The sequence below is a fragment of the Salvia hispanica genome, chromosome 5, assembly GCF_023119035.1.
Source record: "Salvia hispanica cultivar TCC Black 2014 chromosome 5, UniMelb_Shisp_WGS_1.0, whole genome shotgun sequence".
In the NCBI taxonomy this organism is placed as follows: Eukaryota; Viridiplantae; Streptophyta; class Magnoliopsida; order Lamiales; family Lamiaceae; genus Salvia; species Salvia hispanica.
Window position 1 is genome coordinate 7,823,794 of NC_062969.1, and position 27,820 is coordinate 7,851,613.

General features: G+C 37.3%; 3 protein-coding genes across 4 annotated transcripts; 1 reads left to right on the plus strand and 2 right to left on the minus strand.

Annotated features, from left to right (window-relative positions):
* Nucleotides 1-7,130: 7,130 nt before the first annotated feature.
* On the minus strand, nucleotides 7,131-8,021 carry LOC125189330. The gene is made up of 2 exons (XM_048086617.1): nucleotides 7,872-8,021; nucleotides 7,131-7,623 (listed from the first exon to the last, which is right to left on the minus strand). Exons 1-2 carry the CDS (start codon nucleotides 7,937-7,939, stop codon nucleotides 7,131-7,133), a joined length of 561 nt encoding a protein of 186 aa, XP_047942574.1. The 5' UTR covers nucleotides 7,940-8,021.
* An 874-nt stretch (nucleotides 8,022-8,895) lies between these two features.
* Nucleotides 8,896-9,765, plus strand: LOC125189331 (E3 ubiquitin-protein ligase RSL1-like). Its single transcript, XM_048086618.1, has 2 exons — nucleotides 8,896-8,927; nucleotides 9,351-9,765. The coding sequence occupies exons 1-2, from the start codon at nucleotides 8,896-8,898 to the stop codon at nucleotides 9,763-9,765; spliced, it is 447 nt and encodes a 148-aa protein (XP_047942575.1).
* An 11,357-nt stretch (nucleotides 9,766-21,122) lies between these two features.
* LOC125188356 lies at nucleotides 21,123-24,923 on the minus strand. 2 transcript variants are annotated; one of them, XR_007170730.1, is made up of 4 exons: nucleotides 24,630-24,923; nucleotides 22,520-24,433; nucleotides 21,899-21,976; nucleotides 21,123-21,817 (listed from the first exon to the last, which is right to left on the minus strand). XR_007170730.1 is itself a non-coding variant. In XM_048085146.1 (2 exons), exon 2 carries the CDS (start codon nucleotides 24,012-24,014, stop codon nucleotides 22,749-22,751), a length of 1,266 nt encoding a protein of 421 aa, XP_047941103.1. In that variant the 5' UTR covers nucleotides 24,015-24,433; nucleotides 24,630-24,923; the 3' UTR covers nucleotides 22,296-22,748. The 2 variants fall into 2 exon arrangements, 1 of the variants encoding a protein (XP_047941103.1); XM_048085146.1 differs by lacking the exons at nucleotides 21,123-21,817; nucleotides 21,899-21,976 and having other exon boundaries at nucleotides 22,296-24,433.
* Between the last annotated feature and the right edge of the window lie 2,897 nt (nucleotides 24,924-27,820).

Consider the following 27,820-nt stretch of genomic DNA (forward strand, 5'->3'; position numbering starts at 1 on the left):
AGATAAAGTTATTTCTATTTTAAGAAACGTTTCATTTTTAATGGGACAACCCAAAAAGGAAAACGTTTCATTTCTAGTGGGACAGAGGGAGTATATAGTAAATATTCAAATGGATGGGGGCCCAAGGGCCCCCCCGGTCCCACCGTGGCTCCGCCTCAGTTTACAAATGGGGCAGGAGAGTTCCTTTTAGAGGCAACTCTCCCCCAAAGCTTTTAACTCCCTCCGATGTGGGATAAAAATTTTGACGAAATAGTCAAAGTTTGTAGGCTAGGCAAACTTCAACAAATCTCCACCTTGGCAAAATTTCAAATTCCACGAACACGATTTTTCTCCACCCAAACAAATGACTCACGGTGCTTTCGTATTGGCGCTGTCAAGCGCCAACTCCAATTTGCAGAATATTAACCAAGTCCAAACAATGTTCAAACTTGGCTCTCGTCACCACCTTAGTCAACATATCTGCAGGATTCTCCAAAGTCGGAACCTTTCGGATGAAAATTTCCTCTTCTTCGAGAATTTCCCACACAAAATTATAGCGAACATCAATTTGCTTCGTCCTTGCATGAAAGACCTGATTCTTTGCTAAATGAATAGCACTCTGGCTGTCAGAATATACTTCAAGTTGTTTATGACCAACACCTAATTCTTTCAGCAACCCATGAAGCCAAATGTCTCCTTCACAGCTTCAGTAATGGCCATGTATTCAAAGCTACCGTTGACTGCAAAGTAGACTTCCAACTAACTGGTGCACTCGCTAAAGTGAACAAATAGCCAGTAGTAGATCTTCGCTTATCCAAATTACCAACATAGTCGGAATCACAATATCCAACTGCAAAATGACCAAGTGATTTATCCTGCTCAAACAACAAACCAATATTTACAGTATCTTTGATATACCGCATAATCCATTTCACAGCTTGCCAATGACCCTTTCCTGGATCATGCATGTATCTGCTCACAGTACCAACGGCCTGTGAAATGTCTGGTCTTGTACACACCATTGCATATATCAAGCTTCCAACTGCGTTAGCATAGGGAACTTTCGCCATATATTCTCGCTCCTCATCCGTATTTGGAGATAACTGAGAACTAAGTTTCAAATGAGGAGCAAGTGGGGTACTTACAGGTTTGGAATCATCATTTATACCAAAGCTTGCCTCCATCTCTATCCCTTGTTATCTCCATGCCGAGAATCTTCTTGGCTTCCCCCAAATCCTTCATCTCAACCTCTTTACTCAACTGAGCCTTCAATCTGTCCACTTCATCTTGGCTCTTTGATGCTATCATCATATCATCAACGTATAAGAGTAGGTAGATGTAGGAACCATCTTGAGGTCTGCGCAATAACATACTTGGATTTTACATGGTTTTAGAGGGTGGTTTTGTATGAATTTGAACATATTTATCTATTATTGGACGTTTTTATATATACTTCTCTATTATGTTGGTATGTTGACCATTTTGTTAAGAATGTGTAGAAAAAGGTAGAAACTATGTGGATGTGCAGCAGCCTTGGTTTGAGACAATTTTTACTGGAGATTTTGAAGTCCAATCAGCCTCATATGCATATCAGTCTCTTCGACTTCGAAAGAGCTTCGCGTGGGTATCTTGCACGCCTCAATCGGAGTTTGGTAGAAGAAGTTATGGCCGTTATAAGAACACTGCGCGTTCCAGAAAATTTCACGCGGCCGGGTGAATTAACCACCCGGCCGGGTACTGTGTTTCTGCACGAAAAGAGTCCGAAATTGGTCGAAAATTACCACCCGGCCGGGTGAATTTTACTCTTTATAATTCCATCCGGCAAGGTATGCTATTTTGGCGTATTTTTATGCCAAAAACGCGATTTTTGACTGGGGATTAAAAGGAAGAACGCCTAGGGTTCATATCATTCAACACCCACCGCCTCCATCACTCATACACACCTCCAAAGAACACTTTGAGAGAGAGAATTGAAGATTGAAGACTTCCAATCGGAAGATTGAAGTTGTCATTCCATAGATTCATTCTCACAGGAGTATCTTAATCTTTTCTCCATGTATTTCATAGAATCTTTTGTTTCAAACATGGTTTTTGTGAAGAACATGAGTAGCTAAACTTTTCTTGTAGAATTATTGGTGATGATGCACTAATTTCATAGTTATTTGATTATTCTTGAGTTTTATTCCTTTCAATTGCTTGATCACCATGTGATTGTGTAGGATTAATTAGATTAATTGGGAGATGAAATAATTAATCTGGAAATAAGAATAATTCACACCTTAATACAATAAAACTCGAGAGAGTTGAGGTTTTGAGTGAGGTCTTTGGCCTGATCGAGCTTTTGGGAGTTAGGGGATTTAGGATTAGAAGGGGACTTCAATCCTAGCACCTAATCTACAGGTTTCTCACATGGGGGGGTTTAATCTATAATTGTGGTCGACTTAATAACTCTAGGGACACCAAAAGGTAAGACAATTTGATTGGATAAGAGCTTGGAATTGTGCATCGGATCCTTGAGTTCTACAATTTTCTCCATATTATCTTTTCACTCCGTGTTTACTTGTTTTTACTTGTTTAATTGCTTATTACATGCTTTTCGTAGTGTTAGAAAACAACCAAACCTTTCATGATTATGTAGATAGTAGTCAACATTTGTTCGTGGTAGTTAAGTTGATACAAATTTGTCTCTGTGAGATACGATACTCTTGCTTGCTAATTGCTACACTGTCCCCGTACACTTGCAGGTCCTACTTGTGTTAAAATAAGTCGAGTCACGCAAATTCACACAGTGGTCGTATTTGCTTATTGTATACATCCGATCCTTCATAAATTTGTCAAATCGTTTGTACCACTGTCTTGAAGACTGCTTCAATCCGTACAACGATTTGTTCAACTTGCAAACCCAATTTTCTTTACCAGCAACCTTGAATCCCTCCGGTTGGGTCATATAGATTTCCTCCTTCAAATCACCGTGTAAAAACGCGGTCTTCACATCAAGTTGAGCTAGCTCCAAATTCAATTGCGCTACAAAGCCAACAAAATTCTAATGGAGAAATGTTTAACAACAGGAGAAAATACCTCATTGTAATCAATTCCCTCTTTCTGGGCGTAGCCTTTAGCTACCAATCTTGCTTTGTAGCGAACATCATCTTTACATCCAACTGCCTTCTTGCCTTTCGGCAATGGCATCAGCTTCCACACCTTGTTCTTCTGAAGAGATTGCATCTCTTCTTCCAAAGCACCTTTCCAACCATCGCTTTCTGAACTTTCAACAGCTTTCGAAAAGATACATGGAACATCATCAACAACTGGAAGCGCATATGCTACCATATCCACAAAACGAGCAGGTCTCTTATTTTCCCGCCTCGTTCGCCTGACTGCAATTGGCTCTGATTGCTGCGAAGGTTCTTGGGGTGGAACCTCTTCATCATCTGACTCTTCTTCTTCCGTAGGAGAGTCATTTGTGGTGTTCGTAGTTGGGATCACAACTGTTTCTTCGAACTCCACCTGCTTCGGTGTATACTCCACCTGCTGCGAAGTATCACTACTATTTGGATTTACCTTATTCAACATGGAAGATTCATCAAAGGTAACATCCCTACTTACAATTGTCTTCTTAGACTCCAAACACCATAACTGATATCCTGCACGTGGATCCAATTTTCATTCAATTACATGATAATATGCAACAGAACCAAAAATACGCAAAGAATCATAATCAGTTGCAGGTTTACCAGACCATGCCTCTAAAGGAGTCTTGCCATCAATGGCAGAACATGGCAAACGTTTGACAATGTGTTGAGCGTATGTGATGGCCTCAACCCAAACTTTCCTGTCTAGCAACATTAGACAGCATACAACGAACTTTCTCCGCTAGTGTTCGATTCATACGCTCTGATGCTCCATTCTGCTTGGTGTATTTCTCACTGTGAAGTGCCGAACTATGCCACACTCCTTGCATACATCTTGGAAAGGATCATTCTTGTATTCTCCATCGTTGCCTGATCGGAGAACCTTGATCTTCCCCCCATCTAATTTTCAACTTGAGCTTTCCATTTTAGAAAAATCCCAAGGACTTCATTTTGCGCTTCATAGTGTAAATCCAAACTCTTCTGGAAAAATCATCAACAAAAATGACAAAATAATATCTACCTTTAAGTGACGGAGTCTTGGCAGGTCCCCACACATCTGAGTACACATAATCCAGAATTCCCTTTGTATTATGGAGTGCAATGCCAAATTTCACTCTTCATTGTTTTCCTAGAACACAATGCTCACAAAACACTAATTTTCAAGACTTCGTACCTTTCAACAATCCTTGCTTGGCGAGAATTTGCAATGATCTCTCACCAGCATGTCCCAATCGCAAATGCCAAAGCTTCGTCGCCTCTGCATCCTTCTTATTACTCGAAGTTGCAGTTGTAGTAATACAAATTGTTCTTCCTCACGCCTTTCAACATCACCAATGCTCCTGAAGTTGCTTTAAGAATTCCATCTCGCATCATCACAACTAGGCCTTTAGATTCTAAGGCCCCCAATGAGATGAGATTCTTCTTCAACTGGGGCACGTACCGCAAATCCTTCAAAATTCTAGTGGATCCATCCTGATTTTGTAGCTTGATTGAGCCTATCCCGGCTGTCTTACATGGACTGTAATTTTCCATGTAAACAAGTCCGCCATTGAATTCTTCGAAGCCAAAGAACCACTCCCTGATGGGACACATATGATAGGTGCAACCTGAATCCAATATCCACTCGTCTGGATGCGATGTTGTAGGTGAAACCGTCAAAGAACAATCCGACTCCACATCATTTTTGCATTCAGCAACATTTGCATCCTGCGAAGCTTTTTCTTTCTTCTTCAACTTTGGGCAGTCTTTCTTCCAATGTCCTTTCTCATAACAAAAAGCACACTCATCTTTGGCAGCTCGTCTTTTCGATTTGGACCTTCATCTTCTCTCCTTTGATCGGCCTTGTTGACGATCCTTTGCCACTAATGCTTCATCTGTAACTGCTTTGCCTTTCATTTTATCTGCCTTTCGCAATTCATGACTATACAAAGCAGAACATTCAGTATCTAAAGACACATTCTCTTTACCGTGGAGTAATGTGGTCTCCTGATGATCAAATTCATCAGGTAGGGACGACAACAACATCAATGCCAGATCCTCATCCTCAAATTTCACATCTAAATTTAGCAGGTCTTCTACTAACTGATTAAACAAAGTAATGTGTTCATTCATAGTGGTACCTGGTCGGTATTCAAAACGGAACAACCTTTTCTTCATAAGGAGCTTATTCTGACCACTCTTCTTTAGAAATTTGTCCTCCAGTGTCTTCCATAATCTATGTGCAGAAGTCTCATTCTTGACAGCATACTTCTGCTCCTTGGACAGACACGACCGAATTGTTCCACAAGCTAACCGATTTATGGTACTTCAATCTTTATCATCTATATCTTCTGGTTTCTTCTCTTCAATAGCAATGTCATGACCCTGTTGGTAAAGAGAGTCTAGAACTTCTCCCTGCCACATACCAAAATGGCCAGTACCGACAAATATCTCCACCGTTAATTTCATATTTGACAGTGGAAACCTCGACCACGATGACGAAGAACTAGCCTTGACTTCTTGATCATTGCCTGCCATTACAGACTCAAAATAAAGTACTCCCTCCGTCCCAAGGAAGATGACCCCTTCCTTTGGCGGCACGTGATTTTATGCAACTTTATTTTGTGTGTTAAGTAGAGAGAGTAAAGTAAGAGAGAGAATAAATAGAGATAAAAATGTTTTTATTTTTGGTAATGAGTCATCTTGGTTGGGACAAACCAAAAAGGAAAGTGGGTCATCTTCAATGGGACGGAGGGAGTATTCAATATTACAGACAAACAGAACCAAGGACGAATCTTGGCTCTGATACCACTTGTTGAGAAAACTGTGTAATTTTCTCTCAAATAGTGAAATGAACCGATTCAGTAATTTCAGAGTTAACCCAATGGGGTCTACCTCGATAAAATTACTTTCCCAAATAAATTCTCCGGAAAGACTGGTGGCGACATTTTCCTCTCTTAAATACCAGACTCCAAACGGAATTTATCAGTCGATGTACAAAACACTACTACCAAACCCGCAAATAATATTGAATGCAATATCACAACAGAAAATAAAACCCAGAAATAAATGCGAAACAAAATTAATAAAGAAAGAACACAACCGAAAATTTGATAACGAAGTTCTGCCAAATTGCCAACATCTCCGAGCACCCTCTGCAGAGCTCGCTTATATTTAAAAGTAGAAGAGAATACAATATTTGGGATGTTTACAAATGGGGCAAGAGAGTTCCTTTTATGGGCAACTCTCCCCGAAGCTTTTAACTCCCTCCGATGTGGGATAAAATTTTTGACAAAATAGTCAAAGTTTGTAGGCTTGATACAAGAGCAACGACACTGCAACGCGATTGTACATGTGGGGCCACATCCGGCCATAGGTCTGGTACGAAGGCACGTAAACTTTGAGCACCTGTGGATGGTGACATAGGCAAATGCAGGGTCAGTGTTAAGTAACTATGCAAATATTCAAATCTAAAATCCTTCAAAACTATCATATGCTTTATCTATGAAGCTAAATCCCTAACTTTTTCCTATGTTTGCACAATGCATTTTTCTAGTACTATAAATACACACATTTCAAATGTATAACTTGAAGGAAGAAGATTGAGGGGAATCAGGTTTTCTAGTACTATAAATACACACATTTCAAATGTATAACTCGAAGGAAGAAGATTGAGGAGAATCACCTGATTCCGTATGATAGGGTTTAAGTTCCCTATCAAGAGATTTGTAGAGCACTCGAAGATTGAAGATAACTTCCTAGTTGAAGTTCTAGGGTTTTGGAACAAGAATGAGAAAAGAAGTATTTTATTTCTTAATTCTCAATGAATCAAAATGATAGAGAATTCTATTATTTATAGAATTCTAAACTCTAAAACCTATCTTGCCAAGCAAGCAAAATAAATAAATAAAAAGATTACAAAAGATATGTAAATCAAATAACTAACTAAAATAAAAGATATGATATTAAAGATGATCTTCGGCGAGATTTGCTAACTCGAGGACCCTATCAACTCTCCCGCCGTTGAAAACCACCTTGCCCTCAAGGTGGGTCATGAAAGAAGAATAGAGGCGGCTCGTCCTCAAAGTGAAAATGGAAATCATAATAGCAGTGGCCAGTAGGGAAAGCTGCGACGAGAAAGTGTAACTGGAGTAGAACTAAGGCAGTGCCTACTCGGTTGGCTGTAGCTGTGGATTTAGAATGATCATTGCTAACATTATTGTATTCTTCTATCAACTTGGCGTAAGCAAATACTACATTGACAGCATTTTCAATAGGTGTTTTCTCCCAATTTCTGGCAGTAGCACTATAGATTTGCACAATCCTTTCAATAAGGGTAAATGGCCTAGCAACCTCTACACCAACCCGGCTCACATCCACCGTAGGTGGCATCACATCTGTGTGGAACGAGAAGGCACTCGAGATAGTGAGCTCCTCTGTACTAGAACTCTGCTCCATTGCCCACATTGAGGCCTTGCTCCGACTCCCAATTGCCAAAGAGAGCAGCCCCACAAATAAATCCGGAATCCTCAAACTACTCAAATGAGAGGCATTACAAGAAATCTCACCAATCACATTAGTAGCTGATAAATTCAAATACTCAAAACCAGAAAGCATAACAGCTTGCAAGAGCTCTTGCTCTTTAAACCAATTGTGTGCAAGATTAAGGTGTCTAAGATTCACATCACAGCCTAAACCGATCGCAAATCTCCCACTAAATGCATTCTCAGAAACGTCCAAATGCAGCAAATTCGACCAATTGAAGGTGGAGCTGAAATTTACCTCAGCAATGCGCACTGCTGCCTCGGTGCGTGACGGTGGCGGGCGCCATGTGCGTGTGGACGAGGCATTTTGCGGTGTATGTCTTATTGGATTGACCAGAATCTCACTAGCCGAAACTTTCTCACCCGCGACGTATGATGTCCGTTGCCTGCTCACTCTCCGGCAGCAGTGACACTTTTTCTGGGATTTTGAAACGTTGCTGGGATCATCAGAGTGACTTGCTTTGTGGTGAACTAAATAACCATCTACTACACCAGCGATGTGCTCAACAAAATGAGAATCTGGGGCCATGTTATGTCCGTCCCCCTTCATAGCGAACACCATCTCTTTCATGAGGCAAATTGTTGCAGCATCATCAAGATTAGATTGTGCAGTGGCTAAGGAATCTATCGCCACTGCCTGTTCATAAAAATTTGTCTCCGTGTGATTATCATTATAAACCACAGGAACACCTATTGCCTCGCCAGAAATATCCCGAATATACCGAGCCTCAACCGGAAATTTGCCGTCGCCCCTATTGCAGTTTGGAAGTGGCAATTCAGCATCAAAACTCCACCCAGAATAAAACTTTGGGCTACCAAATCCAAGGAATTGATCAACATCTCTTATTGCATCCATTGGATCAAAACCAAGTTCATTAGAAACACCACAATTTGCCGATCCCATATTCCCATCACACACAATTGAATTTGAACTACTCCCATTAGCAAAAATATTGCTAGACTCCGCGTTCAAAGGACGAGCAACAAATTGATTGTCAACAATTGAAGGCAGAACATCTAACATATTCTTCTCAACCACACATGAAACTGCCTCTTCAGAGAATTTCGGAGCAAATACCTCTTGTGTGACCTCCTCCTTTTGCTGCGATGGCAGGCAATTGGGCTCCTGGTTCACGACAGGAAACGCTGTTGTGCAATTGGGTTGCCGCTGTTCTAATTGCTGTGCGATGGCGAAAGTTTCCTTGAGTGTGCTAGGCCGTCGCATCAGTACTACCTGTTTCAGTGGGGGTTTGAGGCCCGCAATGAACAAAGAGGATAGCGTCGCCTCCCCGATGTGCGAAGCCTTTTGTAGCAATGATTTGAACGATGCTTGATAGGCTTCGACGGTAGAAGTGTGCCTGAGAGTAGCCAATCGACCGACGTAGTCATATAAATCGGGATCAAATCGCTGCTTAACGGCTAGCAAGAAGTCATCCCAACCCTTTCCTTTGTTATTTTCCACCCAATATTCTCTCCAATCTGATGCTGGGTGATCGAAGAGATATTGCGTAAGATAAAGACGATCATCTAGTGGTGTGTAGTGGTGATTATAGTACTTTTGGATCCTACAGATCCAATCTGGGGCATTCTCTCCGTCGAAACGTGGTGGCTCGAGGTGGAGGCGTGGCACGACCCAAGGTTTGATACCTAGAGGTGATTTTGTGACCGACGGCGGAAGAGGCCAGCTCCGCTGAGGTGTTGCAACCGCCGCGTGCAGGGCCGTGCTCCCCGCCGAGGTGGCGGCGGCGTGGGACGAGGTGCTGTGCGAGGCGGCCATCGGGGTGGGGCAGCGCGTCTACTGCCCCTACAAGGACTGCTCGGCCCTGCTGGTCGACGACGGCAGCGGGGGCATCGCCTTGGCGGAGTGCCCCTTCTGCAATAGGCTCTTCTGCGCGAGCTGCAACGTGGCGCCGTCGCACACCGGGATGGACTGCGAGGGCTTCGCGAAGCTAGGGAAGGACGAGAGAGAGGAAGGGGATTTGATGGTGCATGATCTTGCCAAGTCCAACAAGTGGCGGAGGTGCCCCGGCTGCAACTTCTACGTCGAGAAGAATGAAGGATGCCTGCACATTACGTGCAGGTATGCCTTCTTATTATGTTTTGTTTATTTCTCTTTCCCGTCCACCTCTTAAATTGTTAAGGCCTCAACAGGTGTAGGTATGAGTTCTGCTATGCCTGTGGAAAAGCTTGGACTTCTACACATGGAGGTTGCCAAGTGTGATTTTGATGCTGCCAAAATTAATCATCAGAATAAGACCGCATGCACAAAAATTTAACAAAAAAAGTAGTAGTACAATGTATCTTCATTGATTATACCTTAAGCTAGAATTTTCTATTATTTCTCTGAGAGAGATTGAAATGACATAAATTGGTTGTTTTTCAATTTCAGTTGACTGTTTACATAAGTTGCTGTTTTTCAATTTCTGTTTTTGCAGCTGTGGTTGATTCATTATTTATAGGAAAACTAGCTCTTTGGGCTTATCTAATTGAGTTCGCACTAATTCATACACACATGGGCTTTTAAATTTGAGGTTATTACTCTTCGCCATATGGGTATGGTTCATGAGTGATGAAATGCTTAATCATTTAACAACTATAAATAACGACTACCACGTATAATTTATATTATTCTAACGTATTATAACATGCATGCACTTGTCACCATCTTAATTCCCAAACGTTGGCGTCGTCACCATCTTAATTATAGTATATGAACTATGAAGTAATATATGCATATACAGGAGAGTGATTAGACATTAAACTCGATCTAAGCTGACAGTGACATCTCATCATCATTATCATTATTATTATTATTATTATTATTATTATTATTATTATTATTATTATTATTATTATTATTATTATTATTATTATAGTGTCTACAACGAAAGGTTCTATTTTGTTCGGACGAAAGTGGGTGGAATGCATTGGAGACTGTATATATATGATGGTTGCAAAAGTTTATACTATACACTACCATCTAATAAGTTAAAAGTAGTGTAGAACCGTTACCGTAAGCTCAATGTTATTGGAATAAATTAAAATGAATAATAGCTGAGACCGCACATTTTAGTTTAACCAACATGGATGTATATCACACCAAATGTTCTCTGTCATCCAAGATGGGAAGTCAATTCAAAATCACTGCATCAGTTCACGAATTACGATAGATTATCCACGTCTATTTAGAGAGTGAATATTATCCAATCACTTGTACAAAATACTGACCGAAGAATTTTTGGTAAACATGAGTTAATCTATTAGGATATAGAAAAAGATTCATTTATTTAATTATCACATATAAAGTTATCAATTTCTATAAATTTAATTAAAAACAAATATTTTTTTTCTAAATAAAGATTTATAAATACAAAGCAACAAGGAAACATATTTTTGCAGGATAACATATATGGAGTACTAGTTTGGATTTACTTTATAGTTTCTACATTATTAAAAAAATTATACTCCACTAGACAAAATAATGCAAGCAAATTAATCATATTCTCAGTCGATGATAACTCAGTCTCTAATCGACGAGGCTTAATAACCAACTAATGTAGTTGAGTGACTCAATTTTGAGGAAGATTCAAGAACATGTTGAAAAAGTTAAGATCAAACAAAGTTAGGGATACCATGTCCTTCATTTAGTTTCCAAAAGTAGTGTCACGTTGAAGACAAAATTGAGTGGCACACCTTAGAAAATGTATAATATTTTCAACAATTAAGTTGTTGTAGGGTAGTATACAAAAGGGGCAATTATTAGAACTCTAAGTCATGGCATGGGTCCAATTAATAGTAGTCCAATCACTCTATATATTGTTGAATCACAAATCACTACCCATCATGCTCATCAAGATCAAGAATGACATACTACCTTTCGTGGACTAAGACTTGTCCAAAACCTTATTATATAAATCAACTTTATGATTAATAATGAATTTCTCTCACTACCAATTATACACTGTATTACCTAAATCTGAAAATAGTAGCCCCATCCGCGAGCACCTTTCTCACTAATCTACATTAGTATTTGTTTTTTGGTTTTATCCATTTAAAATTAATTCTAATCTATAATTAAATCAAATCAAAAAACAAAAAAAAATATATTAATGTAAACGTGGACTAAACTAAATATAGCATAATATCTATATTTGTTTGGTTATATGGTGAGAATTGAGCCAGCACGTCCGCCGTGTGAACATTGATAATCTTGATGTAATATGCTGGTAAAGATACGTACTCATATTTCCTGTTGTAAAGCAAACCATGAGAACCATACATATAAAGTTTTTATGATACTAAGGTACCATCAACTCAAATTCATATTACCAATTTCGTTTAATTAGCTATGTACTAGCTAAAAGCACAAATATATCAAAATAAAAAATCAAGCAGGTATGGACAATAATGGACTGGACGAAATATCGAATTAGAATAAAAACAATTTGTAAATTGGTGAAACTTTAGCTAATGACATCTTGAAAGAGATATTACTTCGGTGCCTTACCTTTGATTACACCTAGCTCCTCGGCAAGAAAAAAATGTACACAAACATTGAAACATAACATTGTATTCAGAAAATGATATCCAAAATTCACTACAATAAATTCATCAAGGAAAAAAATATTGGACACAATTATTTATATTAGAAAATTTTGGAAAAAATCTAAAATTTAGCACACAATGAGAATCGTTCTTAACTGCGTCTTAATTTTTATGTGGGACGCTTCTACTTATGTCCTTTACTTTTAGTTGGGATATAAAAAATGAGAACAGTGCTTGAAGCGTAAATAGTGTACAATTTAGCCTCCTAAAACGAATTAAAGAATGCCATTGTCTTTCTTTTTGGTGATTGTTTACTAATTAGAAAAATATCATGTGTTATTGAAGAGGCTGACTTAGAAGCTAATGATGGTTAGTGAAAGTGTGTTCTAAAAATTAATGAAGAAAATCCTCGGTCCAGGAAATCCGCTAGACATTGGGTCTAGGAACTCAAAGAACCTTGAGCTACCTGTCGTTGGGCACACAATCACTATCTTAACTCCCTCTTCAAAACCATCAACCCGCTTTAATTAAGAAAACTAGTGCGTGGAAGTAGGGATCGAATCCACAGAGATGAATGTGCAAGTAAACATGTTCAAAAACTCGGAAACTATTTTTTGTTGGGTGCTGCCACACAATTTTGGAGTTGAGCTTTAATTCCTAGACTTGGTAATTGAAATATTCTATTCTAACAGCTAGATCTAGGTAGAAACATAAAAACATGCATATTAATCAAAATGGAGCGAGACAATTACTAGATCGAACGAACAATTTCCTGAATTAACCTAGACCTGGGAAAGCAACTAAATGTGGGGACCATTTTCTGAAAAGGTAGAGTACGATTGAAAAGCTGCAAAATAACTAACTAAAGGACTAACTAACAGCGACATCATCTTCTCCAACATTTATTATGAAACAACCAGTTAAAACAGAACAAGAACGAAGATCAAATCAAAGAAGACGGAATTAAACCGATAGAAATGAAGAACAGTTAAAACTAAAGCAGATCTACGGCTACTAGACAAGGTAAAACGAGAATGCAGAATTTAAACAACGAAATCAAGCGAAAACAAACAGATCCATTCACGGACGCTTAATCCACTCCGGACGCAAGCCATCCACAACAACCAAACATCATTTCCACCTCCGATCCTCACAAGTCTACGTAGATTCAACCGATCACAAACAATTTCTTGCGAAACAACTCCAACTCAGATCATTCAATAATAATCAGCAAATCAAACCCAAAACAACACGATAAGATAAACGGAACATAAACAAACATATCCATTGCAAAATACGAAATATCCAACGATAGAAACAACACCAAAGCCGAGCCTCGAACAGCGAGGACTCGGCGAGTACCAAAAGTAGACAGAAAATTAAAAGACAATTGTTTCTTCGCCTCCGCAGAGACGGTGTTGCACCCAAACTTCCGATGAAACGAGAACCCCCCTACGATTTCCCCCAAGTGTGTGAGTGTGTAGAGAAAAAGTGGAAAACTAAGCTAGGAGCTGAAAGGTGATGATTCATGTTGATTGCGTGCTCCTTTTTATAATGGATAGAGCTTCTAGACTGTTCTTGCAATGCCCATTTTGCCCTTCGATTCAATGCTCTTTTGTCTAGCGCTCTTCCTTGTTCAGCTTATTTCCCTTGTCGGCTTCCTCCACCAGGTGATCTCTGTCTTCTTCCTGGGGTTGACAATTTTCTCTACACACCTGACTCAAAAAGGTTTGTTAGACCCGGAAAATCACAGAATTTATCCCTTAACCAATGCATGAAATTAGCCTTATCAGTTATATAATAAACAGTTAAATTTTTTAAAATTATTTTGATTGATCATTTATTGGTAAAAGTAATTTTTTAAATGTTAATCATCTGTTGGTAAAAATAAACTTTTGGTATACTAATAAATATTATTAAAATAAACAGTTACTAGTGGAACGCGCGCATAATTATTTCGAGGGGATAGAAAATTTCATTGGATGTAAAAGATGAGTTTATACGACAATATATATTTTTATATTTTATTAGTATTATAATATTTAACTTTAACAAGCATCAGAAAGTTTATATAAAACTCTGTATTTGAGTTAATGTTTCGTATGACGATAGCTAAACATATAGTTAAATTAGACGGTATGTATATTTTTGAATATATTCAGCTTATAAATTTTTTTGGACAAAGACGAGAATTATAGACCCTTTCATTAGTTTATTAAAGTCACGTGGTCCATAAAATTACCGACACAAAGGTATGTACCGCCAATACTAATTCAAATTCGACCAAATTTCAAAATATCTTTCAGCCTAAAATTCGTTCACTTTTCTTCACACCCTTACCCTACTATTATTAATTTACTATATGTGTAGACCAATTTAATCATTGTTTCAACGAATAATTGGCAATTTACTATACCTTTTCAATTTTATAAAGGTTGCTTCCAATGGCAATCAATTTGTTGAAGTTTTGGAAATTGATCAAATCTAATCTTTATACTACTTTGATCAGATATATAAAGAGAAATACTACTTTGAATCTATGATATATACTCCATTAATGTGTAACATTTGAGTTTCAAAGAAACACGGAGAATTTAGGACTAGTTAAGCACTGATAGAAAACAATCTAAACTTAATTTTTATTATATAAAATTATTTCAGAAAACTTAATAGTGGAGTACTAAAAAAGATTTATCCGTAGATGCATTATATAATTGGCAATTAAGATATTAAAGTTGATAAATAGGGATGTCAATGCATCTGAATAACTTATTAAATTTTGAGAATTAGAGTTAAAAATTTCTGATTCGATAAAATTTCAAGTTGAACATAGCTGACCTAAAATCCCAGAGGTTGGCCCTAACTGCACCTATTGCCTAATTTTTTTCACATTTTGACAAATAATATGATACTTTAACGACAATTTAAAAAAAAAAAAATTCTTCAATTTAATATTTAATGTAACGGCATTAGTTTTTATTAGTATACTGTAATGTAATTGACCAAAAGATCTGGCAGTTCAAGTTTACTGTTAAAAAATTTCTGAATTCTAAACTATGATTTAAAATTTGGCGAGATGTGTTGATGTTTCATTTTTAGTTCAATAAATCTTTAATTTAATTTTTAACATGTCATTTTTTTTTATCTCATTAACTTATAGTTTTATGTAAAATGATTCAACAACTCATGATTTATGAAGTGTTATTTATATCTAATGTCATATTTTAAAATTTTTATATTAATATGAGTTTATGTTTGTTATGTGATTAATATCTTTAATTTTGAATATAATTATAGATAAAGAAAATTATAGGATCCTTATGAATAAAAAGTTACATAAATTAATTTTATTAAATATTTAGTTATTAATCTGATCAGCCCGCTGAGCTGATCCAAAATTCAAACACTTATGGTTAGAGTTTGAAATTCCTAACACAATTAACCCGCATCTGACTAACTAGCTCATAGTTTTAGAAAGACCCAAATTCAATGGATTTGGCCTATTGACATCCCCACTCATAAGCTCAACTAAAAAAAATAAGCACGTTTTAGGTAGAGTTTTTTAAATTACTATGGTGTTTAACAGCTAAGTTTTTAGTTTATACTACACGTACATGCATATTTCATTATTGTATCGTTCGGAATTATAGTTGCAATAGTGGTGATAGATGTTCAAATTATGAATAATTATACTACTATTTGATATTGGTATGAAGGAAGGAAAACCCTGATAAAAACAAAACTCGACGACTAATATGGAAAGAGAGAGAAAAACAAAAAAATCTAAAATTATTCAACAAATTCTTTGTCCTTTCAAAGCTACACAAAAGTGACTACTTGTTTGATTTATTTCAATAGTGTAGCGCATTAATTAAATTTAGTGGAGTATATATTTTAACCGCCACCGTCACCCCCAAACAAATTAACCTTTCACTCAATTCACCGAATAAGTCTTACTAGTAGTGTTAAAATATACTCCAAATCAACGTGGACTTGTACTTTTTTTTTTTTTTTTTTTTATCGAATATCTCATAGTGTTCTCCACTTCCCAACTTGGCTATTTCAATATCAATCATTATACAGAGTCGTCGGCTAAGTGTTTAGCTTTCAACTAGACCATTATCAAATTTTGGATTAATTTCCGTTGTCATAAGAGATGCAAATATTTGAACACTTTAATTACTTTAGAACTTCGACGAGATTTAGAAAATTACTCACTAAACCATTAGATAATTACATAGGCATATATCAGATTATAATAATAGACATGTCCGAGCACAAATAATTTTCAAGTTCAATGACGTAAATATACCTTCAATTATTTATCATGTCTATCCAGTCTATATGTCAATTTTACATTTGTAAGTTGTAACTACCAAAAATGTCATTACTGGACTCACCATAATGACTATTATTGCAATAATATAATAGTCAGACTCTTGTTTCATTCACATTACATTTTAACTAATTTAAAACTCTAATAAAAATGAAACTTTCAATTTTCTAACATACACTTATGTACTTTATCAAAATTTATCCCAAATCAAAAGTAATATTTCCTCCATTTCAACCTAATTGATTTTTTTTTTATTTTGGCACAAGAATTTGGGTAATAGTGATAAAATTTTAAATATTAAAGTACGCGAAATAATAAAGAAGGAAATTAGAGAAAAAGAGAGTAAAGTACAATAAGATGAGTAAAATATAAAGATAAGAGGATAAAATAAGAAAACGAATGAATTTAATTATTGTAAAAAAAATGTCTTATTTAAGCTTAGACTGGGACATCCCAGAAAAGAATACACCATATATAAGCTGAGACGGATGGAGAGGGAGCTTATATAGGATAGAATAAACATACTACTAAGCAGTACTCCCTCCGTCCCAAGAGAGATGTCACACTTTCATTTTTAGTTTGTCCCACAAAAGATGTTACATTTCTTCTTTTGGAAAAAAGTTCTCTCTCACATCAATTATAAAATTATATTTTTCTTCACCACTTAACACACAAAATAACATCTCCTAAAATCTTGTGTCATCTCTCAAGTGTGACATCTACCCTGAGATGGATGGAGTATTAATTAGTAGTACTAGTAGTAATTAGTTATATTCTTAAATGGTCTGTTTTTTTATTAATAAAAACAATAATACTCTGAATAACAGTCCCATAAAATGGGTCTTATAAACTAGGAGTAATATAAGGGTACTTTTGAGGTAACAGAATTTAAGTCAAACCGCCCTAGATATATTAAAACAATTGTCTGCAGAAATTTTGGCCACTTATGTGGCGACTCATTTGAACACAAGCCAATCAAAGTCAAATTTATGTGAAATGAGATCCAGTCGACCAATGAATAAAACAATGCCCAAAACTGAAGATAATTTATGACTAGGGATATAATTTTTGTGATTAATTTATCTTCACTATAGAATTTAAATATATTATTTAGAAAAAATCATTGATTTAGATTATATACTCCATTAATTATCGTAGTATTAATTTACACACATGTAACATAGTTACTAAATTTATTTTTTAAAAATCACACTCCTATTATAACATGTTATATTAATATATTCCTTTTAAAATCAATTTTAATTTAATTATTTTGTAATTTAATTTCGGGCTTTGTCTTTATCTTTAATACTTTCCTTGGCATGTTTCCATTTATTCATAAATTTTTTAAAATAAATCATCATGAAACATGAATCATCGATGAATTAATGTTGGAATGGGTTACTTAAAATATGTACTCCTATGAATTTTTTTAGAAAAGAGTAAGTCTTTTCCTCTATAGAATAGGAATTATATATAGTAGCACATCGTCATATAACACGATGATTAAGCATTTTCCTTTTTTTTTTGGTACGTTTCTTTTATTTTTATTTTCCTTGAACTTGTTTCATGTTTTGTTAAATTTCCAAAAATAAGCAATTATTTAAATATAATATGTTGAAATGAGTTTTATAATAAGTGGTCATACTGATCAGTTTCGTTTATCAACCTAATTTTTAAAATATAACGATCATTTTTATTCAAAGTCATAACAATAATTACTTTAGTCACAGTATAACACACATCGACACTCCTTTTTTATAAATCATATTCGAAGTCATCCAGTTTTCCATAAGACGGCATGGTATGATTACTCGAATTTTGTAAACAGCAAATTAAATTTGTGCTAAACTATTCATCTGAACATACTACTGTACCTAACAAGATTAAATCAAAATATCACCCAATTATGAATTATCAATATAAAAAAACGTCATGCAATGCAAAACAAAGTGGGAAAGGGAGGTGAAAACATGATCAACGTGTCGGGATATGATTTAGCATATTAATAAAATAATTGATGGAGAAAGGCACGCTAATCCGTCACATGTCGGTGAGGTGACTCCTATTAAAATAAGCCGCGACTGCCCTTAACGGCTAAACCCTTCGCTTTAACTCAAACCCAACAAACTTTTATTTTCTCTCTCTCTAAAACTCTCTCTCTCACACACTGTGTGTTCCTCTGCATGTTGATTTTACACACTCCTCTGCTTTTGCGTAGCTAGATAGAGAACGGAAAAAGGGGATAGTTCTGGCCGGGTTAAGGCTCTTCTGTCGACGGCGGAAGGTCAAAATCAAGGTCATGGATTGGTGGCACAAAATCGTCTTCCCGGTTAGGCGGGCTTGGTTTGCCGTCTCCGCCCGCGTTAAAGCCCGAAAAGAAGGTCAAACTCTCTCATCTATCTCTCTCTCGATATTCCTATATTCCTATGGGGGTGGAATTTCATTGTATTACCACTCAAATGCGTTTTTCAATTATGAAATTAGTGTAGTTAATTGAGGTTTTCTGGAGTGTTTCAAGTGATTTTCGAGCTGCCCTGTAATATCAATATACACTATGTGCGTGCGTGTGAATAATTTGGTGGACTGACGTTTGCGAGGATTTAAAAAGTTGGTTTAATTTCTTTCTGTTTTTGCCATTTTTTCAGTTTGATATTTTCCCCCTTTTACGGGTAGTTGGTAGGAGCAGATTTTCATGAATTTCCTTTCTGCGAGGGCTTCAAGTTTTGGTCCTCTGTTTTCATTTCTGTGCTTATCTGAAGAAATTATGCATGATTTAGATTTTTACTGGAAATTTGGGTGATATTCCCTTTTTCCTTCTTTATAGAGTTATATCCATAGAATTTAATACTGCTAAATAATAAAGCATTCACATATCTTTACACGTTTAAAGCGAAACACTTTGTTTGGGGACCTTCTTGTTCTTCGAGGATATAGTTCACGTCACTCGATGGATTCCATCGGATGTAGTATCTATCGTTCATTTGAATGATGTCGCGTGCAAAATGGAATCCGTCTGGTATAGCATCTGTGAGACTTTCTCTAAATAATCCTAAAAATGTGAGGATTATCTCATCTCAGTTTCACTCACTGTAGGAAGATTCCTTGCTGCATTCACTAATAAAGTGCCACTTATCTTTTTTGCTTGTTTCTTTAACTATCATTGGATGCCTTTACCAAAAGTCTGTTTCCGAATCTAGAAAGAATTGGGTCGATATGGAAAGAATTAGGAGGCATAGGCTTGGTGTGTCGAAGGATATAAAGGTTCCGTTGACTTAGATGGGGCGTTTTGCTTAAGCTTTCGTACTAGTTGTTGCTGTTGATAGTGCTTGGTGGAAGATGACTACACAAGCACTGAGTAGAGCTCCCAGCCCCTGGTGTATGTAATGAACATTAGCAGATTATACGAGTGTATGATGTAAGCTAGTGATTGAGAAGGAGAATGACCAAACGAGGATGATGTTGTTCGTAGCTATCTGGTCAAAATGAAGTATTTAGAATGTATGACAACGATAGGTTACTGATTTGGACACAATTTGGCTGAAGTATTTTATGATGTTCTTGTCATCCACTTGTGGATTAGTGCAGTCTTAGCCTTTGAAAACGGTATTCTTTCGCGCACTGATGATGGCTTTTGGAATATAGTTGCATTTGTTTATTGTATGGTATATGCTCATTATACCTAAAAATTCCACTTATAGGTGCTTGTAGTTAGTTCCACTCAAGAAAACAATAGATTAAGAGATAATTGGCCCCTTTAATATGACAAAACTAAAGCAATTTCCCACTTTTTTATTCTTTTTTCCTCTCTATATTGCCTGCTTCGCTTTCGGTTTCTGTTCTTTTCTTCAGATTTTTGTGGCACTAAAGATCACATGGGAATGGGATGTATATTAACTCTTTGATGCTTGTCAGTTGTAATCATCCTAAAAATCGAGTGATTTGAAGTGGGGCTCTGACGATTTAGTAGGATAAGATTATAGAAACAGCCAAAGAATCAGATTCTTTGTGGATGAGATGGCTATATGCATCTTTCTTTTTTGCTTTAACGTGTGCTCATGTTCATGTCGCTTCGTCTGAGGAATTTTGGCCGTTGATGTGAGGGAATGAAAATGACTGATGATGGCTTTTACTCTGTTGTGTAGGTGGGGGGCTGCTGAAACTTCACGATGACATTCAGACATGCGGGTATGAGGATGTGCAGATCATGTGGGAGATGTTGAAGAAGAGCGAGACGGAGGTGATGTCAAACCACAGCAAGCGCAAGCGCTGGTTCTTGAGGAACTTGAATCAAAGTCAATAAGGGAAAACAGTCGGCAATTCATGGGTGCAGCAGCAGCAGCTGTTGCAAATAATGGCATCATCATCACATCACCCCTTTTGATGTTTTACAGAAAATGTGCATCTTCACTTTAGGATTGTAATCACTTCATTATTGCTGTGAAACTCATTTGTAAATATGGCTTTTGCCATCCATCATCAATCCTTGCTCCAAGGAGTTTTACAGTCACAAAAACAATCTCTTGACTTTATACATTCCCCACACACTCTCTATCATAATTGCAAGTCCCAAACATGAAGCAATAGAAGACAGCTAAAGCTACAATAGATATCCCAATGAACAATTCAATCCCAAAGGAAGACCAGCAAAACAAAGTTTAAGACATTTAACAATGAACATATGTGGCAAAGACCACATTTTGGTAATCATTAGAATCACTAAACCAAAAACACCAAGAACAAACTGTCACCTAGAATGAAGGGGGTGATCTCGTAGTTTATGGTCTGTGAAGATGCATTGGTAGGTGCTCCATTTCTTTTCCATTACGGCAAGTAGTGGGATCCTGAGCTACTATAACTTATCCACAAATCAAAATCTAACAAACGTGCACTTAACAGATAATGCCAAGAAAAAATAGTGATTAAGAATCTTTTCTGAAGGACCTCAGTTCTTATTATTTAGATACTCCACTACATAAAAAATTAGGAGAATTTAGATTCAGGTTTGACAAAAAAAAATTAGTATCTACGATTTAGTTGGAGGCAACTGTAAGGATTGAAAATAACTTTTCTTTATTGGCCAAACCTCATAAAAAACTGCTGCATTATTAATACTTGTTCTGATAAATCAGGAGAGTGTTGCCATGGTACGAAAATGCCTCCACGCCTGTGTCAAATGCACAATATGATAAAATAAACATCATAAAACACCGGCCACCACGGACCTGTGTTATTCGTAGAGGCCCATGCACATGAATGCTAGCACCAGCCCTGATCAGTATTATAATAAAATGCTCCCTGACCTGCAGAAGAGTAACAAGAAGTAGCAACGAGAGAAGTGAGGAAGAGGAATACCATATATACCAAAGATTTTAGGCACTGACCAATATCTTTGTTCTTGGAGTAATCCATCAGAGATTTCAAGAGGCAAAGCAACCTGCAAAATACCTAGAGAGACTGGTCTGCAAAAAAAAGTATGCCCTTACCATTCAAGGGAAGAGATAAAGCATAATGGAGTAAACTAGTTTCCTCATGTTTTCACTTATAAATGAATCCTCTATAACAAAAAAGCATTGCAGGTGCACATGAAATTGGCATGCTATATACATGAATACAGACAAATAAAATGCAAGGCCAGATCTTTAGCAATGAATCAACGACCATCATCACGGATTCTGATCAAGACGACATAACTAAACAAGTAAGAAACGTATAAGTAATCATACTTTTGGAAACAGTAAGGTAAAATGTTATCAAAGAAGGAGAGGACTGAGCACATAGTGGAAGGAAGTGGTTAAACTGTATTGTTATATTAAGATCCCAACCAATCTTGATGGTACATACACATGACTATTGTATCATGCAACCCCACCACATTTTCCACTGAGCTACACAAATTATTCCTGCAAAACTGTTCTACAAATTTCTCACTGTAAATTACAGGACAAAGAAACAAATAAAAAAAGAACTTGGGATCAAGCTAGTGATACAACAGCGAGCGCAACCTTAGATTCGTGCATTCAGCTCATCACAGTGGTCGCTAATAATAGGTTTTTTGGATTGAAGAAAAGCCAGAAGCAGAATGGAATAGATACTCCTGCTTTTGCCCTGGGCCCATCATGAATTTGAGCTACTAAATCCACACCAGGGCCAGAAGAGCGGCAGCGCAAGCATGCCTTGAGATCCAGTAGGACCAGTTACTCAACTATGAACCATAAAAATGTGAGCTCCCCGCTATTCTTCAAATGCATGTGTACATATCTTCTCCAGCAACATCGGCCAGTCTTCGCCAAGTTTTTGAGGATTCAGCTCCATGGCTACTCTAAAGTCCTGTAACGAAATGGGGGACTGACTTCTTTGTTCTTGCACTTCCATCGTCTTTCCACTATGTTGCATCAGAAATTGATGACCTGGTTTTACACCGTTTATCAACTTCATATAATTGGGATGCTTATTGGTTTTGTTCTTTGTTGACTCATGCCCCGATCTTGACCCTACAAGCTCGATGCACGATCTAATCAATCCTTTCATGTAAGCATCTAAACCATGGCTCAGTATGTTGGCAGAATCCACTGAAACCCCTTCAAGACCCTGTACGAGAGAAATCTGCTCCATCCGTTCCCTTAATGTTAGACAGTCCAACAAAGAACCATTGTTATATGAGCCAAGACATCTACTGCTACTCGATAGAGGCAGAGCTCTGTGTGCCCCACCAACGCTAACAGGACGTAACTGAACCCCAAGGGGAGCTCGAAGTGGACTCCTAGCCGAAGCCTCTTTCCCATCATCACTGACAACTAACTCAGTTTGATCTTTGCTACACGAAGGAGCTGAAACATCCAGAGATCTCCTAACGATGGACATTTTAGCAGCATTTGGGGCCAAGATCTCGTTTTCACTCCCTGATTGCTTCAGTAGACTTCTCATATCAGGTGGATTCAAATCTCCATTCTCCAACACAGCACCAAAGTCACTTGACAGAGTAGCAGCAGGAAGCTGAGTAGCAAAACTAGCCTTCCCATTAGGTCCAAGTGCACTACGACGGTCACCAGCTTTCCGGTCACGGATATTTGTCCTGACCTTTCGAGGCGAGAGAGGTAGCAGCATGTCACCACCTCCATTTGATAAACAGGGTGAACCAGAAGCCTGAGCTACATTGGTGTGGGACCCGTTTTGCAGGAGACTGTCAGTGGACATATCCTTTCCGGTAAGGTGCACACCATGTCTAGAAACATCATCCTTCTGATTGGCCGGCGGTGGTGTCTTTGCACTACAAGCATTTCTCAGTATCGATCGAATCAACTGATTGTGAAATGGAATATTCTCCCGGCCAATAATTCTAAGACACAGCTTATTGAACTCAACCTTACTCAATTTCAAACTCAAGAACATATGAAGGAAATAAAAGTATTGCTTTGACCCCTCTGGCCCAAGTTTCTTCACTAACTGAGCTTTCAATTCAGCAAGATTGATCCGCGAATAGTGATGTGGTGGTTGCATCTCTCTCTTTCTCTATCTCTCTATCTCTCTATCTCTATACTAAAAATCCATATAACAGAAACACACACTTGCACACAACCTTACAGCACCTTCAATGAGTTAGGGTTTTTAGCTGCTACATCTCCAATAACCCAGTTTCCAAACATCCAATCCCTCTAAAAACAACCCTAAAACGGTCAAAGCTATGGCTCATCTCCAACACCTCAATTTCAAACACTAAAGTAATTTGAGGCTCGAGATCTCAAACTTCCAATTAAAATTGAGTCTCCCTCCAAAACCCCAAATTCAAGATAATTCACAAATTCTTTTACACCAACCACGAAATTCACAATTACCATCCAAACATCCCCTTTATTGAACTAGACCCCCAAATCCAGATACGTCCATGCAACTCCAAGTAAACCGCCCACCATTTTCACCTGTATTATACAAATTCAACAATAACCAAAATGCCACTCCCTCAATGAAAGATTCAAGCTTGAATTCTGAACTTCAAGCTCAGATTTTTACGCTCAGAATTCAAACTCGAACCAAAAAATTGAATCAACTAAGCATAAAGATTCAAACTTGGACAAAAATTTGAGTTCAAACCAACAAGATTACAAATGGGCTGACCTTATTGAAGCTCCCCAAATTCAGATTCAACACAAAATTTAATCACATAACACTTCCAGCCTTAATTTTCTTCAATCTTTTTTTAACTACTAACTCTGACCCATCATGTAGCTTCTCCCACCATTGCTTCAAATTCTTGCTTCGCATTCCCCAATTAACTCTCTTCAAATTTCTTGCAGAATGATTCTGAATCAGAAATTTGAGAAGACCCTTCTCTTTGTTTTCCTCTCTGATCGCTCTCTTCTTCGATACACCCTTTCTCTCTCTTCGCTCTTTCTCTCTCTCTTCGATTTCTGTCTGTAGAAAGTAAATGTGTTTTTTGTGTAATTTCGTGGAGAGGTACAATCGTTGATGCACGGTATACAACATATGAATGTTGTACGTTGCGCAGTAGATATTGTATTTTGATCTGGCAGAGGGAATATCAGTTTGGCATTATAAATTTCTTCTTTTAGAAGGTTTTGGATGCCACGCTGGTATAGATCCGTGATCACTACTCGCCGTATCATTGGTAAGTCTTAAGTGACGTGCTCTTATGTTATTGCACCGAAAAAAGACTCTCCTCAACTGCGAATGTGGAAAAGTAACTCATGTGGATTTTTATGTATTACTAGTATTTTCCTATTATTCTTTGGGTGAGAAATTAGATACTATTGACATAAAATTTCAGATAAAATTCCATCGCGGGGAGATTAAATTTATTTGTAAATAACTAACTCTAAAAGTACTCAATTTTATTAATTGCTTCACCAATCAACTAGTTCTATGAAATTCTCTATTTATAACTTTTATGAATTTACTATGTACTGTATGAAAAGAGGTTTACTTGAATTAATGTAGCCATTTATTTAATAAATTAATTAATTTCTTATTGATTATCTTATTTTTCAAATGTTTAACTATGTGTTTCGTCAATATATTATAGTATCACACAAAGTAAAACATATTAAAGTGAGTACATTTTCAAATGCTTGATCATATGTTCCGTCAATATATTATTTATCACACAAAGTAAAACGTATTACAATGAACACATTTTCAAATGTTTAATCATTGAATTTATTTTAATTTACTACATAAATACACAAAACACAATGGTTAGCAAATACGGAGTAGTATTATTTTTATTGACAAACATATATTAACAATGAATGTTACTAGTAGTATATAAATGCATGATCAACAAACGCTAGGTGACTTAGATTTTGAGAATATAATGTAATGAAATGTCAACTTATAACTGTAAATATGTCAACTGAACCTCCCCAAAGAAGGAGGAGATATAATTAACATGTTTTGCTTTATATTTATTTATATTTTTGGTAAAGAAAGTGGTTAATTAATCTTGGATATCGTGAAATAACCAAGATAAGAATCTGTTAAATGGTGCAGAAAACATTGTGGAAAGGAAGAGGGGAAGAAACAATTGTGTAGAATAGGATGATAATTTCATTGTATAAAGCACCCTTTAAATAGGGATTACAAACAAGTAAATATGGTGGTACTTGTGCTCCAAGTATTCTTGGGCTAATATATTTCTTAGGCACCAAGCTAATCTGTTTCTTGTCCTCCAAGTTAATATCTTTTCCTTTTCTAACACTCCCCCTCAAATTGAGTAGTGGGGTCTCCAATACTCAATTTGCAAAGAGCATCTTCAAAAACCCTCTTGTTGACTGCCTTTGTCAAAATGTCAGCAAGCTGATCTTCTGAGCGAACAAATGGCAACTCTACAATGCCTCCTTCAATGTTTTCCTTAATAAAGTGTCTATCCACCTCAACATGTTTGGTTCGATCATGTTGAACTGGATTCTCTGAGATGCTTATTGCGGCCTTGTTGTCACAGTATAGTCGACACTTTCTGCTAGGAGCTAAGCTGAGTTCCTTCATCAGTCTTCTTAGCCACATTATCTCAGTCAGTCCACTTTTGATTCCACGAAACTCTGCCTCAGCACTCGAGAGGGCGACTACTTTCTGCTTTTTACTTCTCCAAGTCACCAAGTTACCTCCAACAAAGATAAAGTACCCGACGGTTGACCTTCTATCATTAGGATTCCCCGCCCAATCATCATCGGTGTACCCATGAATGCCAAGATTATCACTCTTAGAGAACAACACTCCATTTCCTGTTGTCCCTTTCAGATATCGGCAAATCCTGAGCGCTGCTTCCATATGGTTCGTCTGTGGTTTATGCATGAACTGACTCACGACCCCTACGGCATAGGCAATGTCTAGCCTAGTATGCGATAAGTAGATAAGCTTTCCAACTAGTCGCTGATATCGACTTCGATCGGTCAACTCGGCTTTATCATTAATCTGCAATCCATGATTAACCGCTATAGGCGTATCTGTCGGTTTACACTCTAGGAGACCCGTTTCTACAAGGATGTCTAGGATGTATTTTCTCTGTCTCAAAAAAATCCCTTTCTGTGATCTTAACACCTCGATCCCAAGAAAATATTTGAGATCCCCTAAGTCCTTCATCTCAAACTCCCGAAACAGATTCCTCTTCAAGCTCTCAATCTCTTCCAAGTCGTCACCTGTGATAATCATGTCATCGACATATATGATTAAGCAAGTGATTTTATCTCCTTTCTTCTTCAAAAAGAGAGTATGATCGGAGTTGCTCTGTTTATATCCATAACTAATCATTGCCCCGGCGAATTTCCCAAACCATACTCTTGGGGACTGCTTCAACCCATATAAAGTTTTCCTCAGCCTACATCCTTCCCCTATCTTGAAGTCTGCTGCGAATCCTGGAGGGGCCTCCATATACACCTATTCTTCTTTTTTTAGCTCATCATGAAGAAAGGCATTCGTCACATCGAATTGATGCAGTGGCCAATCTTTATTTGCCGCCACAGACAATAAGACTCGAATTGTGTTCATCTTGGCTACTGGGGAGAAAGTTTCTGAATAATCTACCCCATATGTCTGAGTATATCCATTCGCGACTAGCCGTGCTTTGTACCTCTCAACTGAGCCGTCTGGTCTCCTCTTGATAGTGAAGACCCATCGGCATCCTACAGGTCGCTTCCCATTAGGTAAGATGCACGTTTCCCAAGTGTTGTTCCGGATCAGTGCATCTATTTCTTTTTGCATTGCCTCTCTCTAGTGCTTATGCCGCATAGCCTCTTCCCATGACTGTGGGATCTCTTCCTCCTCATACAGTGCCTTCTCAAATGCTTGAGCCA